At 55.3% G+C, this 17,643-nt stretch overlaps 1 protein-coding gene across 1 annotated transcript; it reads right to left on the bottom strand.

The window, feature by feature from the left end:
* Positions 1-258: 258 nt before the first annotated feature.
* Positions 259-13,957, bottom strand: Trim8 (tripartite motif containing 8). Its single transcript, XM_055591491.1, has 6 exons — positions 13,194-13,957; positions 3,613-3,708; positions 2,865-3,098; positions 1,910-1,941; positions 1,662-1,777; positions 259-1,359 (listed from the first exon to the last, which is right to left on the bottom strand). The coding sequence occupies exons 1-6, from the start codon at positions 13,761-13,763 to the stop codon at positions 749-751; spliced, it is 1,659 nt and encodes a 552-aa protein (XP_055447466.1). The 5' UTR covers positions 13,764-13,957; the 3' UTR covers positions 259-748.
* Between the last annotated feature and the right edge of the window lie 3,686 nt (positions 13,958-17,643).

Raw genomic sequence — 17,643 nt, 5'->3', positions numbered from 1 at the left:
TTATTTCTTTTATTTATTATTATTAATATTATTATTATTTGCTTTCGCTGTGGTCACTATCATTGGCAAAGTTCTCTTTTTTCAACTTTCCTGGACATGGGGCTCCTGGCTTTGAAAGGTTCCATTCAGGCTCGAAGGTGCCAAAAGCTGCTTGAGATGCGACCTTGAACTCTGTCTGGGAAGATGGTGAGAAGGAAGCAGAAGAAATCATTCTTGGTTTAAAAAAATTAAAAAGCAAAACAAACAGAAAAACCCCTCCACAATCTATACATCATTCTTTACTCCATCAGTGATCAAACTGCCCAGACGAAAAACTGGAGGGAGGAGAAACAGGCCAGTGGGCACTGGGCCATCTCCCGGGGTAAGTGAGGCGAGTTGGTACCCCAAGGCTGCTTCTAGCCATGGGAGGTGTGAAGGGGAGAAAGTGGGATTAAGAAAAAGGAAAGATAGAGAAGTCAGTGACTTGAGTGAAGACACTGTTCCAACCAGGGCCACCTGCAGCCTCTGCCCAGGCCAGTTCCCACTGTCACCTCCTCATCCAGGAGATGCATAATTAAAAAAAAAAAAAAAAAAAAAAAAGAAAATCAAAACAAGGTCCTAAATAAAAGAAAATCCATAAAGATTTTGGAGGAATGGAGGAAGAAAAGGGGAGAGAGGAGGCTAGAAAGAAGGGCAGGTCTCTGGGTGCATAACTCCCGAGCCACCGGGGCTGGGGGAAGGGTCCCCAGCGTCCACTGCCTGCTTGGCGTTAGCTCGTCACATAGTGTTTGGTGGACGGCTGCCCATACACCCTGTAGAAATCCTGGTGACCAGGCTGCTGGGACGCGTCGAGCCAGTCTCTGACTGCCAGGCCAGGAAGGGACTGAGGGACGGAGGGTGTGGGTGGGAGTGGGTGGGAGTACTCCTGTGAGGGCACTGTCCAGGGGAAGTGGCCGGAGCGGGGGTACGGCTGGTGGCCACCATGGTTGGCCACGGAAGAACAGTAACAGTTGTCCACGGAACAGACGAGGATCTTGCGGCCGCCATACTGGGGAAGCATGGGCTGCTGGGTGGCAGAGCCATTGGGGTACTGCGACGGGGGAAACACAGGGCTCGAGTGGACTGGCTGGGCACCACCTGGCAGGGCCACCAAGTGCTGTGTGGAGCTGCAGGGCCCCAGGGGTTGCCCGGACTGGCCCTCGCTGCTGGCTGTGCCCGCTGCTGCCCCATACTGGCTGCCCACAGGGCCCGATGACGTTTCCAGGAAGCTGGCCTCCGGGAAGGCTGTAGAGTGCTTGCGCTTCTCTGCCCCAGAGCTGTTCACGCCGCACGGGTAGAGGGGGACGCACTGCAGGAAGGGCACCGGCGTGCTGAAGGGACCTGCGGAGAGTTTGGAATAAATGTTGCTGAAGCTCCCAGCCCAGACAACCCCGGTTTCCTCTCCCATGCGGGCCTGAAACCTCTATGGGTCCAAATACGTGACATCTTGGTGGATGTTTACGAATTTTATATTCCAGCTGAAGAAACTGAAGCCCAGAGAGGTAATGTGATGTCACTTGCCCAAGGTCCCACGCTAGAAGTGGCAAAGCCGAGGATGCGAACACAGGTCCACCTGTGCTAAGCTATCTGCCTCTTAGAGACGGCACTGGCATCTTCCCCTGCCCGGAGGCCTTTAACCTCACCTTCTAGCATCTTCCGCAACTGCTTCTCCTTCTTGGCCACCTCGTTCAGGAAGAGCTTGGAGTTCAGGTGGCCGATCTTAGGGGGAGAAAGGCTGCTGCCCGTGCAGGTCTGGGTCCTGAGGGCAGTGGACGGGGCGTGTGCTGTGAGGAGGCATGACCAGTGAGCCCGCCCCACCTCCCCACAGGCGGCATGGCCCTCGATGCCCTCCCTGGGATGCATTCTGGGGAGCTGGGGGCTATCAGCTCACCTGTCCATTAAGATCTTCACAGACTTGGTGTTCTGCAAGGAAAGAGAGAAGAGTCAGTCGGCGGGCGGCAAGGCAGAGCAGCTCCGTGCCCAAGTGCTTGCTATATTGTGGTGGCATGGCTTCTGTCATTTGTCTGAAACAGGGTCTCAGGTAGCCCAGGTTGGCCTAGAACTAAGTCTTAAAGATGCCCTTGAACTATCCTCCTGCCTCCACTTCACAGAGCAGAATTACAGGAGACTGTGGCAACAAGCATAGCGAAAGACCATGAGCTTTCATGTGTGCTAGGCAAGCAGCGTCCAATCTGAGCCCCAGCGCCGGCCAGGCAGTTTCTGGGAGAGTCCCACAGGGCCTTTGCTTTTTATCTTTTGAGACAGGCCTTCTCTGTGATGTAGTCCTAGAGGTCCTAGAATTCATTGTGTAGACCAGGCTGGTCTGGAACTCAGAATTCCATCTGCCTGTGCCTTTTGAGTGCTGGGCTTAATGGTGTGCATCACCCAGTCCAACAGGCCTTTGAAATCTGGGTATTTCTGGATTTCAGAAGGGGGCAGTGGTGTTCATATCATATTATATGTTACATATGATCCAGACAGGCCGCCACAGCCCAACCGGTCAACCCGTCCACAGTGACCTGTCTGAATTTTCTTACCACGTGAAATATGGAGACCACTAACTGCCCATGCCAGCAAACCAGTATTTGCTGTTAAATGAGGTGCCAAAATTGTTTCTTTTAATTTTCAGAGCTTAAAAACAAACAAACAAACAAACGAACAAACAAAAAAAAAACAAAAAACAAAAAAAACAAAAATCCAGACTAAATAAAAGACTGGTATGTCAAAACTCAGGAAGCATCCATGACTTGCCCAAGGTCACAAAACTAAGGACAACTGGCCAGAGTCTAGCCCAGGCAGGCCGGCTCCAAAGGCAAGGGGCAGCGGCCCCACCCGCCCCGCCCTACCTTCATGAAGCTGACATCCTCAGTCTTGTCGAAGAGCAGCTGCAGGGAGCCCAGCAGCTTCTTGGCCTCCTGCATGCGTTCCCCAAGGTGCAGCGCCTGCGCCGCGTTCTCGCTGCAGAACTTGGCTTGCGCCTTGTCCAGGACCTCCACTGTCTGCCGCAGGTCCTCGTCCAGCAGCTGGTGCAGCTTCTCGTACTGCAGCCTCACCTCCTCCTTCAGCTGGCTCACTTTCTCCTGCAGAGATGGGGACGCATGAGCCCGTGGACAGGATGGGCAGATGCCACAAGAGCATCCAGCGACCTCAAGCTCACATGGCTACCAACTACGTTTTACTTTTTTTTTTTGGGGGGGGGGAGGTTTAGGTTTCAAGACAGTGTTTCTCTGTGTAGCCCTGGCTGTCCTGGACTCCCTTTGTAGACCAGGCTGCCCTTGAACTCAGAGATCCAACTGCCTCCCTGAACGCTGGGATTACCGGTGTGCGTCACTGCGCCTGGCTCCAGCTCCATTTCTAATGCTAGGGTCTGGGTCCCTGAGGCCCCCAGCTTCTGAAGGTAAGGTGTGACCTGCCAAATCCCCATCCATAGCACTGGTTTGTGCCAGCCACTCCTAATTCCAGGGGGTGCCTATTCAGATACTTCATTGTGTGATTGACAGGTAGCTCTGGCACAGAGCCACTCAAGACCCCTCAAAAGGAGTTCACCCAAGACCCGGCATCCACACCACCCCACCTGGACTCAGGGCTTATTACCTCTACGAGGCGCTTGTCTGACTCGAGCTTGTACAGCTGGTCCTCGATGTCTTGCTCTCGCTCCTCCAGCCGCTCCTGCTGCTTCATCAGCATCTTCTGCAGGGACAGTTGGAAGTTAACTGTCAGTGTCTGACAGTGTCAGAGTGGGGTGCTGCCCCAACCTCACCAGCCAGGCTTCATACCTTCCTCCCTCTTGGTAAAGCACTTCCCAAAAGGTCTGCCGGCCGGCCAGCCTCCCCTGGCCCTCAAGCAGCCCCAGGACCAGCTATTTTCAGGAAAGGGAAAGCAGAGCAGCTTCCCTCGTGTAGTCAAGCCCTGAGCTTTCTGAGGGCAGGCTCTACACCAAACACTTGTACCCTGGCTATCTGCATCCATCAACTCATTATACTAGAAGGGCTTCATCTCCTCAGCCCAGCAATCTATGAGGTAGGTACTACATTATGATCCTCATTCATTCACAAAGGAAGAAACTGAGGCCTAGGGAGGTTTCACTACAGTCATTCGGCCAATGGTGCAGAAGGATGGCTCAGTGGTTAAGAATGCCGATTGCTCTTGCAGTAAGACCCAAAGTCTGGCTCCCAGCACCCATATCAGGCAGCTCACAGGAATCCCACTCCTCTGCCCTTCGAAAGCACTTGTGCACACGCATATACATAATTAAAAATAAATACATATATTTTCGAAGTTGTAGAGCCAATGAGTGGCACATACCAGGTGATGTGGCAGGAGGCCTGTGATTATCCAAGGTGATTACCTTTCCCTGGGGCACTATCTTAACTGGAGCACTAAGATGCAGAGGGCCAAACAGCCTTCCAAGGTGGCACAGGCCCTTGGTCTCACCTCATAGTTGCCTCACCTATAGTATAGAGGTGCAGCCACCCTTCCTTGTTCCTGGCCTCAGGGATCCAGTCCTTGCTGGCTATGTCCCTCAGCCCCTCATTGAGACCAGCAAAGAGAGAGCCTGATGCTTCCAAGCCTAATCTGCTGCCACATCAAGTTGCTTTTCCAAGCTCTCAAAAATTAATTAACCAGGGGTGGTGACACATGCCTTTAATCTCAGCACTTGGGAGGCAGAGGCAGGTGATCTCTGTGACTTCAAGGCCGGCCTGGTCTACAAAGGTTCAGAACAGCCAAGGCTACATACGAAGACTCTCTGTCTTAAGAAAACAAAAAATAACCTGTAATTAATTATATTCATTTTATTTTGTGTATGAGTGTTTTGCTTGCATATATCTATGTGCACCAGCTTCCTGCCTGGTGCTGGCAGAGGTGGGAAGGGGTTGGAACCCCTGCACAGAGAGTCATGGGTGGTTGTGGACTACCATGTGGTACAGGGAGTTGAATGCAGGCCCTCTGCATGAGTAACAATGCTTCTAATTTCCTATCTCTACAACCCTCCCTTCCCCGTCACCAACACACCTCTTCCAACAAGGTCTCCCTTGCTCTTGATGACGGCCTTCTCTCAAATATTTCGGCGCGACAAGAATGATCTTTTACGGAGCCGTAGAGCCCTCAGTGTAAGGTGGCTCAGGTGGGTCCTTCGGCTGGGCCAGGATGTGCAGGCGCCTGGAAGGTCCTGTGACCCCTGCGCCCCAGGCATCTCACCTCCAGGATGACGCCCACCAGGGCACTTCAATTCTTTCTGTCATTTTCTGCCAGCCACAGTGCCTCCTCTCCGTTCTGGGGCCCCTGTTTGTTCTGAGTAGGTACAGGTCCCTTCCTATCCTGGTCATGTGGTAGGCTGTCACATCCTGCCCTCCTCAGTAGCAGTGTTCTTCAGCGTAGCCGCCACCTTTTATATTGGTGTTAATACAAAATAAAGTAAGCCAGGAATGCCAGTATCTGCCTGTAATCCCAGCACTTGGAAGACAAAGACAGGAGGGCTGGAAGCTGGGGCCAGCATGGGCTACAGGGAAGGACCCTGAGTAGAAAAAAACTGAGCAGTTTTAGGTTCAGTTGCATCAGCCTCATTTCAAGCATTTAACAATAGCCACATGTAGCTAGTATTGGACCCTAAAATGCTGCCACTCTCAGGGAGTCACGTGACAGCTCTATCCTAGAATCCCCTCATGCCACCAGGCAAGTCCCCACTACTGTTACTGTTGTTTTTGCCACACTGAGGATGGAGGCCAGGGGCTTGCACACTAGGCAAAGGCTCCACCACCAACCTCCATCGTCAGCTCACGTTCTGGTGCTCTGTACTTGACTCACTAACCATGAGCTGATTTCTCTATAAATTCCAACCCTCCTCTCGCCCTGTAAAGGCTGAGGCAGGAAGATCACCGTAAGTTCAAGGCCAGTCTGGACTACAAAGGGGAGAAGAAAAAGAAAGGGGGGTGGGTGGGATGGAAAATAAGAACAGGTGTCAGCTGCTCTGGGGGAGAGAGGGAAAATCACAAGTTTGAGGTCATCCTTGGCTACAAAGGGGGACCCTGTCTCAAAAGAAAACCAAAAGGCTTTGTGGCTGCCTTCTGCTTCCCCCTTCATGGTCAGGCATCACAAAAGCCGGAGGACCTGGTTGTTGCTGAAAACGTTACCAGAAACATCCAGGGTTTGAGCAGGAGGATCTGCCGAGCAGCGTCCAGACACTCAGAGGAAATGTTCGTCAGCAAGGCGTGCTTCTTTTCCTCTGTGGGGGCCTTCCGTCTTACCACACAACCCCTGCTCACACCCACACCCAAATACAAGCCCTAACAATTCCTTCCTCGCCCTCATCCTTTTTCTATGGTGGGAAACCAAGGCCAGCAAGAGACTTCACCTGTTCTACAGACGTTGCTAGTCAAGAGACAAAAAACCAAGATGCTAAAGGCAGGAGTTGGGTGAGGTCATGCTCTCCTTGTAAGTAAGCCAAGCCTGGAGTTGTCCTAGCACAGGACAACTTCAGTGACCCAGCAGACCTTGCCCTTGTCAGCCAGAGTGGTCAGACTGACAATAAATACAGCCTGTATGGGAGCAGAAACAGAGATGTCTACAGTCCCGCCCAATACACACCTGAGCTCACGCACTGGGCCCTGAGACCCCTTAGCGCTCCCATGCTTGCGCCCGATGCCCTTGCAGGTAAGGCTGGGTCTTCGGAGACCCCAATGAAGAAGCCTGCATAAAAACATTCCTGGGGACTGAAGAGGCAGCTTAGCAGTTAAGAGCACTAGCTGCGTGGGTGGAGATGACCCACGTTCCATTCCCAGCACTAACAGGGGCTCCCAACCATCTGTAACCTCAGTTCCTGGAGGTTCAGCACATTCTTCTGGCCTCTGCAGGCACTGCACACACGTTAAAAAAAAAAAAAAAAAAAAAAAAAAAAAAAAAAAGCTTCACTGTGAACAGGAGGCCTTCTTCTCTCTCCTATACAACAAATGGAACTCAGACAGCATGCAGGCTGCCCATATGTACCAAGCGTCCCAGATACTAATCAGGGTCCAGGCCATCTGACAGCCCAGGCCCTCACCAGCCCAGACCTCTCAGCCTGCCCACGTCATGAATGATCAGGGCCTTGAACAGATGAGGGAGAGAGGCCAGGCAAAGTCCCAGGGGAAGGAGAAGACAAACAAAGATCCCAAACAACCTAACTTCTCCTGGGCAGGAAAGATTCTTACCCAGCAAGCCAGTGAGGACCCCTCCCCCCACTCCACTGAGGCCCTCAAGGAGTTTGATTGCTCCCCATCCCCCAACTCCTGCTCCTCTTAGGCATCCCCAGGAAGCTTCCCTCAGCTTCAGGATTCTAGTCTTCAGCAGAGGTTGGGTCTGGCCACCAGCTAGTGAAAACAGTAGTCCCAACTGCAGGTAGGGGGGTCTCATTGCCCCTCTGCCACCTCAGAGACCCCTGTTTTTTTTCAGGTCTGCTAAAAGAGGAGAGAGGGCAGAAAGGGGAGGAATGCTTCAAGGGTAGGCAAGGCTGGAAAACCCCCTCCCCCCAGCTTCCCTGCAGTCAGGGGCGGGCAGAGGTGCTACTTCAAGCACTATGAGGTCGGCAGGAGGAAATAGCCACCTGATGACTCTCCATCACACCCACACTTCTACCAAATCAAAAAATCAAATGGGCTGGGCACTGTGGCCAGACCTTTGATCCCAGCACTTGAGAGGCAGAGACAGGGGAGTCTCTGAGTTCGAAGCCAGCCTGGTCTACACAGTGGGTTCCAGAACAGCCAGAGCTACACAGTGAGACTCTGACCCAACAAACAAACAAACAAATGAATGAATGAATAAATAAATAAGTGAATGAATAAATGAATAGATGAATAAATAAATAAGTAAATAAAGACCAAACAAGCCAACCAGGAAGATGCTGGAGGACAGGGCTTAGGAGGCGCGACCATACAGCAACCCTCCTCCCTCCGAGCAGCCTCATTCTAGCCCAGGTTCTACCTGCCTTGGGGAAGGGGGAAAAAAAAAACACCACAGCTGAAGCTGGACTCTATTTCCCGGCTTGATGGCCAGCAAGGCCTCCCAAAGAGGGAGTAGAGGCTTTCTAAACCGCCTCTGGGCCACCATAAGGTTCCTGGACTGTGGCCCAAATTAAGTGTGTGGAAGGGGGAGCCATGTCTAGTCTAGAAGCGATGGAGGGACCAAGGGCTCAATCAGTGTTTCTTTACCTGTGAGCCTCAGGCATGCTGGATCTGCTAGGCCTGAGAAAACCTCCCCATGCCCTCCATGGCTCCAGGGTGCCCACGCATTGCAGGCCTGCTTCCACACCTTGTGCCCACCCAACCAAGAGGGGGCACTCAGGGGGCCTAACTTCTGCCCTGAGATCTCAGGTTCCTCTAGAGCCTGACCAGCTAGGCCCTGTTGGTATTTTGCTGCCAAACTAGACCAGGCAGACAGGTGAGGTCTGGGGAGTAAGGGCTGTGTAAAAGTTAATAAATAATAATAAGCCCTCAAGTCAACCTTGAAGAGAAGGAAGGTCGGGGGAGAATGGGCTGAGGGCCAGTTCCTAGGTTTGCAGGCCAGGCCGAGGCTGGATCCAGCAGCCCCTGAGGTAACGGTGAGGGGACAAAAAAAAGGGGCTGGCCTGGTGTAAAAGAACATCTCCTTGCTCAGGTCATCCAGCACTGCCTCCAGGATTCTGCTTAGAACCTCGTGGAACTTTCTTCCCAAGCTTCCAAGGCTGCCCTCACTTCCCCACCCAAGCCCTGATCCTAAGATCAAATTTGAACTGGCTCCATTGGCACAGGCACTTTTCTCTCCCCTCCAAAAAAATATCCTCCTTCCCTGCACAGTGCCTGCTTTGAACTACCTTGTGAACTCTCAAGCTGGCGAAACCACAAACCCAGAGATAAGGGGTGGTAGGCACAGGAGTCAGGGCAAGGAGACGGATAGCGCCTCAGCGATCCCCACAGGCCATCAGCGTGAGAGGGCTTCCCAGCTGCAGAGCCGAATTAGCTTTTGCTGCGCACAGAGCAGCCTCTGGGGCAGCAGAACAAAGAGGCGAGAGAGAAAGCCCCCCTTTGTCTGGGTTTGAATGCCAGGCTGGCCAGGGAGGAAGGCTTTCCCAGAGCCAGAGATGAGCTGGCCAGGCCTGCTTGCTCAGCCCAGGGCAGAGGCCCAAGTGGGGTGCCCACCCACTCTCCCCAGCTCTGCAGCATCCACTGGGGCCCTCGCTCACCTCCAACACCCTAACATGAATTCCAAGCTTCCCAAAGGTCCCCAGGTAAGAGAGTGACGAGCCCCTGGCAGGTTCGAAGCCTACCTACCTGAGCAAGCCCTTCATGAGCCCCAACAAAATCAAGTAGAGGAAATTCACTTTGCAGGGCTAAACAGCAAGGCAGGCACCCTGTACTGCACCTCACCTGACATCCACTGTCTCAGACATACACACATGAGCATAGACTTCTCTCCCTGACTCCACAGCCACACATGAAAGTAGTGCCTAACTAAGTCAGTCATTCGCACATCCTTTCCTGGAGATGCTCATGTGAAAAAAAAATTAGTCACAATAGACAGACAGACAGACCGATACACACAGGGTGCACCAGAACTGCAGGCAGGTAATCCCTAGAGAGTGTATGACAGACTCTTGGCTGTCAGCAGAATCCTGGGGTACAGGCAGGGATTGGGCCTCTGCCTGAGGCTTCTCTTAGGACGCAGGGAGGAGGCCAAAGCGGGTCCCCTTCTCTAAGGAGTCAGGATGATCAAGGAAAGGACACTACACAGCCCGCACACTGCCCACCCCCAACTCACACACACACAGAACTTCCCCACTCTGTCTGCTACTGGCAGAGGGTAGCGTGGGTGTGAGCTACCGGAGTCAGGCTTGTAACCCCAGTCCCAGCTCAGCAGAGATCTCTAGGCCTCCCTCTCTCCTTACATCCCCTCCAGCACAGGCACAGTCCAAGCGACAACAAATTCCAACAGTGGGCTTCTGTTCCCCAGAGAGTACCTCTTCACCGCAGGATGGAGGGTATAAGGCACAGGGTTCAGGCCAACATCTCCAGCCTGTTTCCAGAAGCACACAAACCATGCAAGCTCAAGCACAAACACCAGCAAAGCCCCTCACACACACGGCCATGCCTTCTCTTGGGTGGGCCTTTCTATGTTGATAGAGTTGTAAGAATGCTCCCAACTTCCATCCCTACCCCTATTACTTAGATGATCCCTAAACTTAGAGGCGGGAAGGGATTTTGACCCTCAGGATTGCTAGGCTTGAGCCCACCTGGATGTCTCAAGCTTGGGCCCACAGCCTGGAGAGAAAACACTTCAAGGGTACAGGTATGTCCCAGTGAGTGATCTTGAGGCTCCAATCTGGCTGGCACTCAGTCCTCTCAAAGGCAGAGTGGGGCAATGCCCTGGCCTGCACAGGCCTAACTCTGGAGTACCACCCCTTCCTGATGCCCCACCCAAGCCACTGGCTCAAGTACACAAAAGTGGGGGCTTGTGAGTGTTTGGGAATGGGGCTACACCAGGAGGCACTGAGCAGGGGCTGTTTTGTTGTTGTAGGTGGTGGTAGTGGGGTTGTTTTGTTGAGACAAGGCCTCTGTGTGGCCCTGGCTGGCCTGGAACTCACCATGTAGACCAAGCTGGCCTTGAGCTCACAGAGATCAGCCTGCACCCGCCTCCCCAGTGCTGGGATTACAGCTATAGGGCACTCCAGGCCCTCTACACACCTGGCAGTGTTAACCATTTTCAGCCAACTGGCCAGGACCCGAACCTCCTGTGGGAGGGCAGACCAGGAAACAACAAGCAGAACCGAGATTTTTATGGTTCTTTGTGCTGCTATACCTTGGAAAATTCTGGTGCCCTTTCCATAGCACTAGCAAAGGCCCTTCCTGGCAGACTCCTGCTAGCGAGAAAAGCTGGCTGAGGCAAAGACCATTCCTCCTGGATAGCCTAAAGAGAGGGCAGGGTTTTCCAGTCAGCTTCCTCAGGACTCAGCCCTTCCCCAAGGTGGGACCCCTACCTTTGCACTCAGTAAGTCAGACTCATACTTGAATGACATTGGGCTATTGAAGGGTTTTCAAGCTTAGTGCCCTGGGGCACCAGAGAGAATGGACGTGAGAAGCCTAGAGGAAGATGAGCCTGGGGCACAGATGCTGAGCTCACAGAATTGCACATCTGGCTCTAATGCAACTCAAGGCTTCTGAGCCTCCCCCATAGGCACTAGGTACACAAGCACACATGCATGCCATGATGTGTGTGTGTGTGTGTGTGTGTGTGTGTGTGCAAACAGACACACATATCATGGAGCTGCTGACAAAGTTAGTGCCTGGTGAGAGGAACCCCGAGGTAAAATGTGCAAGCAAATGCCACCCTCTCCTCCCCAATCCTAAGGCGAGATATATCCTAGGGTAAATGCAGACATACAATCTAAGGACAAACCCCCAATACCCAGGCAGGTGTGATTAAGTTTTCTTCCCTACCTCAAGACATGCCTAGCAGTTTCGAGGAGCAAGCACATGGAATGCCCAACATCCTCTCCTGTTCCATCCAGTCACATCTTCTTCTTTGCCCTCTACCCTCTTTCTACAGCCAACCCCAGGACAGAGAAGGGGCCCACCATCCTTTCCCTGTACTTCCCCGGCCTCCACCCCTACCATCTGTATTAATAGTAGCAGCTTCAATACTGGGTAAAGTGTGGGCTATGCCTGCCCCAGGTCAGGGGAGGAGGACCACAAGGCTCCTCCACTTCCCCAGGCCTTGGCCTTTTCCAACTAGTGGGGGGAAGTGACTCCACTTCTCCATCCCCCACACTTCCTTTAAGAAACCAGAGGCCTCTCCTGGCACAAAACCCCAGAGCTGGCCCATCCAATTGCAAACTAATTATACAGCAAATTCTGTTATCCCCGCCCTCAGCCTGCGGTGGCCCTTCTGCCTTTTGTTGGTTGTGTATGTATGGTTTTTAATTGCTAAACAGTGACTCATTTAGATTGGACCCTCCTTGTCTACCACCAAGGAAACAACCCCCATCTCCATTCTGGACAGGCCCAGCTTCCTCATACTGCAGCGGCCTCACCGCCTCCAGGGGCCCCCACCCTAAACACACACTCCTAGTCCTATCAAGCCCAACCTTGCTCCCTTATCACAAGACCCCTAGCCAGAGCTTTCAAGATGGCTCAGTCTTAGATCGACTCCTTCCGTGTGACTCAACCCCGAGAGGCAGGGGAGCCGAGAGGAATCTGGGAGGAGCCCCCTTCCAGTGAAAGGGACGGAAGTATGCCCCAGTCCAGTTCCCTAGCCAGGCCCGGAGGCCTAGGAGAGGGAAGGCGGTTTTGACATTGGCTGCTGCAGCCGGCTGTATACAATGGGAGGGGGTGCGGTTGGTAATCACCCGGCCGGCAGCCCAGGGGAGCCAGCTGCCTGAAACCAGATTTCAACGCGGCTCAACCTTAAACCCACAGGATTCTTTTTCCGTCTTCCACCTCCCCTCCCCAACTGTGGGAGGGCTGCGTACGAGGGCAGGGCTGAGAGGAAAGGGCCCGGGCCGAAGAAGACACATACTTTAAGGTTTGTTCATGCCAGGCGCAGTCAGCATACAAGTATTGAGAGAGCGGCCTCAGGCTGGGGAGCGTCTACTGGGGACTGGATTGGAAGAGCTGACAGTCGGGGGCTCATCTGGACAGCCAGGCCTTGCCCAGCTAGATACCAGAGTTCTGTGCTACCTCCGGAAGCTCCCCCCAACCCCCAATGTGTTTCCAATAGAGCTTAAAACTAACATGGCTGCTTTTGTTTACTTCCTCATTGGTATGCCAGCACCATGGATCATGCCAGCCACAGCAGCAGCGGCACCAGGACACTCATTACATAAACAGCAGCTGGAGAAGCAGGACCGGGGTCACTGCCTTGGTGACTTCCCGTAGAGCTCACAGAAACAATGCCGGGGGAGGGAGCTGCTCAAAACAGAAAAGCAACGCTCAAACTACTTTGAACAGCCTCCTCCAATCCCATAAATGACTTGCAAGAGGAACCCTAAGGGCACAGGTGCGAGAATGCGTCCGGCAGGCAGGCCCTTCTTCCCAGGACCTTAGCCCCCAAACTTTCACACAAGAGTTTGGAAGAGGGCTAGCGTCACAGGAGTCAGCTTGTGGGGATGGGTGGCCCCAGGCGGGGTGCGTGCGTGCGTGTGTGTGTTCGCGCGCGTTGAGTGTACTTGCCCGTATCTCATTTCTCCGGATCTCCACGTCGCACACCGAGTGTCCCTGATGCGCGCCGCTGTAGTAGCAGCAGTACTGGCACACGGCCACCTGCTCGGCCTCGCAGTGATACAGGCGGTAGGCGTTGTGCTGCGGGCAGCTCCAGGCCCGCACGTCGTCCGCCTCCACCAGGAGGTGCCCGCGGGCGGTGGAGGGCTGCTGCAGGTGCGTCTGCACGTGGGACTGGCAGCAGGGCGCCTCACACCGTAGGCAGACCTTCTGCGCCGGCAGCGGGGGGCCGCGGCGGCAGAACACGCAGTGCAGGGCGGTCGGCGGCTTCTCCACGTGCAGGGCGTTGAACTTCTCCACGATGTTGGTGAGCTTCAGGTTCTTCTCCAGGCCCGGCTTCTGGTTGTAGGCCTGGTTGCACTCCGGGCAGCGCACCAGGCCACTGTCCTTGGCCCAGGCCTCCCCGATGCAGCCCCGGCAGAAGTTATGTTTGCACGGCAGCTGCACGGGTTCCACGAAGACGTGCAGGCAGATGGGGCAGATGAGCTCCTCCTCAAAGCAGTTCTTCCAATTCTCCGCCATGGCGGCTGCGGGCAGGGGGCCCGGGGAGACCTCTCTGACTCCCCGAGCCTGGGGATCCGCCTGGTGCAGCCGGGAAGCCCCCGAGCCCGGAGCTCCGGTCCCCGCCGGCCCCGCCAGTCGCTCAGTCACCAGCGCCTTCCGCGTGCCCGCCCCCCAGAGGAGGGAGCCTGGGTCCTCGCGTCGCGCGCGCCGCCGGCTGCGTCTCCTCCTCCTGGCGAGCGCCTAGCGGGGGGCGGCGGGCTGCGCCAGGGCCGCGGCCGGGGCACCAGCCCTGGAGGGGAGCGCCGGGGTCCAAATTCCATACAACGGGCCGCCTCCCGGTCGGCGCGGCTACAGCGGCGGCCCGCGGCCTGCGCTCGGCCCCGCGGCTGACATCGGGGCGCGCCCCGCGGCGCACCGGGCTGGGGAGCCGCGCTCTTCCCTCGGCGGCGGCCGCGGCTCCCTCCGGGCTGGTCCGAGCCGCGCCTTCCTCGCCTGGCTCCCGGCCGAGGTCCGAGGGGCCCCGACGGCTAGTTCGGCCGCGCCGAGGCTGGCTGGAGCCGGAGCCGGCGAGCGGGGCGCACCGGCGGTCCCCGGGCCAGGGCGCGGGCGTCCCCCAGCGGGCCGGCCGGCTGCGGGGTGCGGGGCGCGGGCGGTCCGACTCCGGGGCGCTGCGTGCGCGCTGGGGCAGTCATTCAGATGAAATTCCAGTCCCCGGCCAGAGACACCAGCCCGCCTCTGCCTTCCTCCTCCCTTCACAAATAGAAACGGAAGGGGGAGGGAGAGAAGTGGAAAAAAAAAAAAAGGCGACCAGAGGGAGGGGGAAGCCCGGGAGGTGCTCCGGCCTGACCCCCTCGTCGCTACTTCTGCGCTCCCCGGGGCCCCGCGCAGGACGCCCCCGCCGCGGAGAGACCCCGCTCCCCGTCCCCGCGCTGGGCGGCCGCCTCGCCTGCGCCGGGGAAAACAAGGATTGATCAAACTAGAAAGGAATTTTTCTCAACTGCTAATGAACAGGAGGCTCGGCTCCCGGCCCTCCCCTCCCCCCGCCCGGCCCCCCCCCCCCCCCCCCCCACCCCCCCCCCCCCCCTTTCTTTTCTTCTCGGCCTCTGCTCCGGTCTGGAAGGCTCCGGGCTGCGGTCGCAGCCAGCCTGCGGCGGCGGGGCCGGGCCGAGCCAGCCGGGCCGGGTGCGTCCTCAGCGCCCAGCCATCTTGAGCTCCCGGCGGCGGCGGCGGGGCCGGGGGTCCGGGCGCGCGCTCGAGGGTCCTGTGGCTCGCTTCCCCCCTCCCTTTGGTGGGATTTTTTTTTTTTCCTCCAAGGGGAGGGCTAGTGGCCTCCAGCAAATTAGGAGAGAGAGAAGGAGGAAAATGCCAAGTCTTGATTTCTCTCCACCTCTGCTCCACCCATCCCGGTCCTTTCCAAAAAAATCTTTTAAAAAGATTAGAATTGGAAGAAGTCGGCAGAACGGCGAGCGCTTGCGGCCCCCAGCGCTGCCCGGGCGACGCGTCCGGGGCGGGCCCGCGCCCGTCGCTCGGTCCGTGGGTCCGTTTGTCCTCCCGCAGCTCCTCAAGTGAGGGGAGGGCGGGCACTCCGGGCAGGGTCTCCGCTGCGGCTGTCTCTTCAGAGCTTTATCCTCAGATCAAAAAAAAAAAAAAAAAAGAAAGAAAGAAAAAAGAAAGAAAGAAAGAAAAAGAAAAAAGGGGGAAAAAAGGAAGAAACCACCCCCCAGACCGAACACTCTCATCACAGCCACCTTCAGCCATCTTGCGTGTATTATTTCAAGAATAATCTGTTTAATAGAAATAGCTGCGTCTCTGGCCCCCTTCTCCGCATCCTGGGGTCCCGCCCCCTTTCAATAATAATCTCGATAATAAAAATGATCAGCAGGCCGGTTGGAGGCTGCTTTTTCCTGCTTCGGGTCTCCGGCTTTCTCTCCTCTAAGAAGGGGCACTGGGGGCTCGCGCTGGGGCCGGGGGTGCGGCCGCCGGGCCCCTCCACAGCGCAGGGAGGGAAGGGCGCTCCGGCCCCGGCCTGGGGCAGCACGGGCGGGGAGCCTCGGCCCGCGGGACCCACCGCGGGAGCGCACCGGGCGGGCACTCTGGTCTGTGGCCCCGGCTCGCAGCTGCCCCGCATACAATGGGCTGGAAGCAGAGTGAGGAGAGCAAGATGGGGGCGGGAGAAGGCAGGAGGATTGCGGCGCACAGGACTCGAGGAGACGGGTGATAGGAGAGCGGAGGGGGGCGGGGGTGTCCCCACATCAAGGCCGGTCCCGCTACTCGGAAAGGGGGCGGGGAGACGGAGGGGGAGGTGAGGAGAAAGCGGCAGGCGGTGCCTTTAATCAGCACCCGCTGGTTCAGCCCACCCGGTACTAGCGGAATAAACGGGGAGGGGGGTGGGGAGGGACGTACTTTCCGGAAGTGCTGTTACAGCTGCTTAGGTTTTTGGCCCCGCCCCTTTCCCCTGTCTGGAATTAGGGCTGTTCCTGAAGCGGCTTATGCTATTGGTCCCCACGGTGAGACTCCTCCTCTTCAAGGCGTGGCGAACCGTCGTGATCTCACGTGACTTGCACTAACTTCGGTACATTAAACATTGGGTGGTGAGGGAGGGGCTCGAGCCGAGCTTCTTAAAACGGCAATGATTCGGCCGCGGTGCCGGACCATTTTTTTCCTGGGCCTCTTCAGCCGTAGCTCTTTTTACTTGAGAGGAAAGAAGGGTTGTCAATCAGTCGGCTAAAGTGTCTAGAGGAATTGAGAAGGGAAATGCAAAGGTTCACCATGGAGCCGGATCTCTGCGATACTTTCCCTACATCTCTGAAGCTTAAAACTGCCAAGCTATTGATAAGGAAACTGACGCTTAAAGTACATATCCCTGGATTAGTTGGTCAGTTAGCAAATACACAGTATAACAAAGACCTCTGAAACCGGTGGCATTTTTCTAGGCCTAGGGAATTTCCTGGAAAATTACATTTTTTCATTTACCTAGAGGATAATTTCTGAGCGTAAGGCACACGCAAAGGCTCTAAGGCGACCCTTGAGCCCAGACCTGAATGTGCACCAAGAATCAAGCTAGTGACAGACAACCTGGGAGCAGTACTCTCATCAAAAGACAAAAACAAACGTACAAGCTTGAACGTGGGCAGGAAGAAGGCCTCATGGGAGGGAGAGAAACAAACAGGTAGGGACCAGTCACCATCACAGAAAGGAATTTGGACTCTAAGCTGATTGTGAGCCGCTGGGTTTGGTATATATTGGCAAGAGCCAACAAAACTCACTAGTGGGTTAGCTATGGGGCAGAGGGAAATCCACACAACAATAGAGGCTTCGAAAGGGACCAAGATGTGCTTACCATCCTATGTGTATCTTGCCAAGTATGTACATACGTGTTTATTTCCTCCATTATCTTGCACAGTGTTTTAGTTTGTGATGGAGGCAATTGAACCCAGAGCCTGGTGCATACTAGGAAAACTTTGGGCCAAGCTACACCCCCAAGCCATGCCTGTGTGTGCCGGTGTGTGTACACCTACAAACGCACCCACCCAGGCCTGTTGGCTGAGCTATCTTGCAAGCCCCAAGTCCTTTTTTAAAAGTATTAATTAAAACATATGTTTGTACATAGTTACGCTAACTAGTTTTATGTCAACTTGACATAAGCTAGAGCCATTTTGAAAGAGGGAAACTCCGTTGAGAAAATGCCCCCTCCAGACTGGCCCTCAGGCAAACCTGTGAGGCATTTTCTTGGCTGATGATGATATGGCAGGGCCCAGCTCAGAGCAGAGATGCCATCCCTGGGCTGGTGGTCCTGGGTTCTGTAAGGAAGCAGGCTGAGCACACCAGGAAGCAGCTCCCCTCCATGGCTTCTGCGTCTGTTCCTACTCCAAGTTCTTTCTTGAGTTTCTGTCTTGAC

The sequence above is a fragment of the Psammomys obesus genome, unplaced genomic scaffold, assembly GCF_907164565.1.
Source record: "Psammomys obesus unplaced genomic scaffold, mPsaObe1.curated_primary_1811, whole genome shotgun sequence".
NCBI classification, from domain to species: Eukaryota; Metazoa; Chordata; class Mammalia; order Rodentia; family Muridae; genus Psammomys; species Psammomys obesus.
This window is presented reverse-complemented; position numbering and strand designations above follow the sequence as displayed.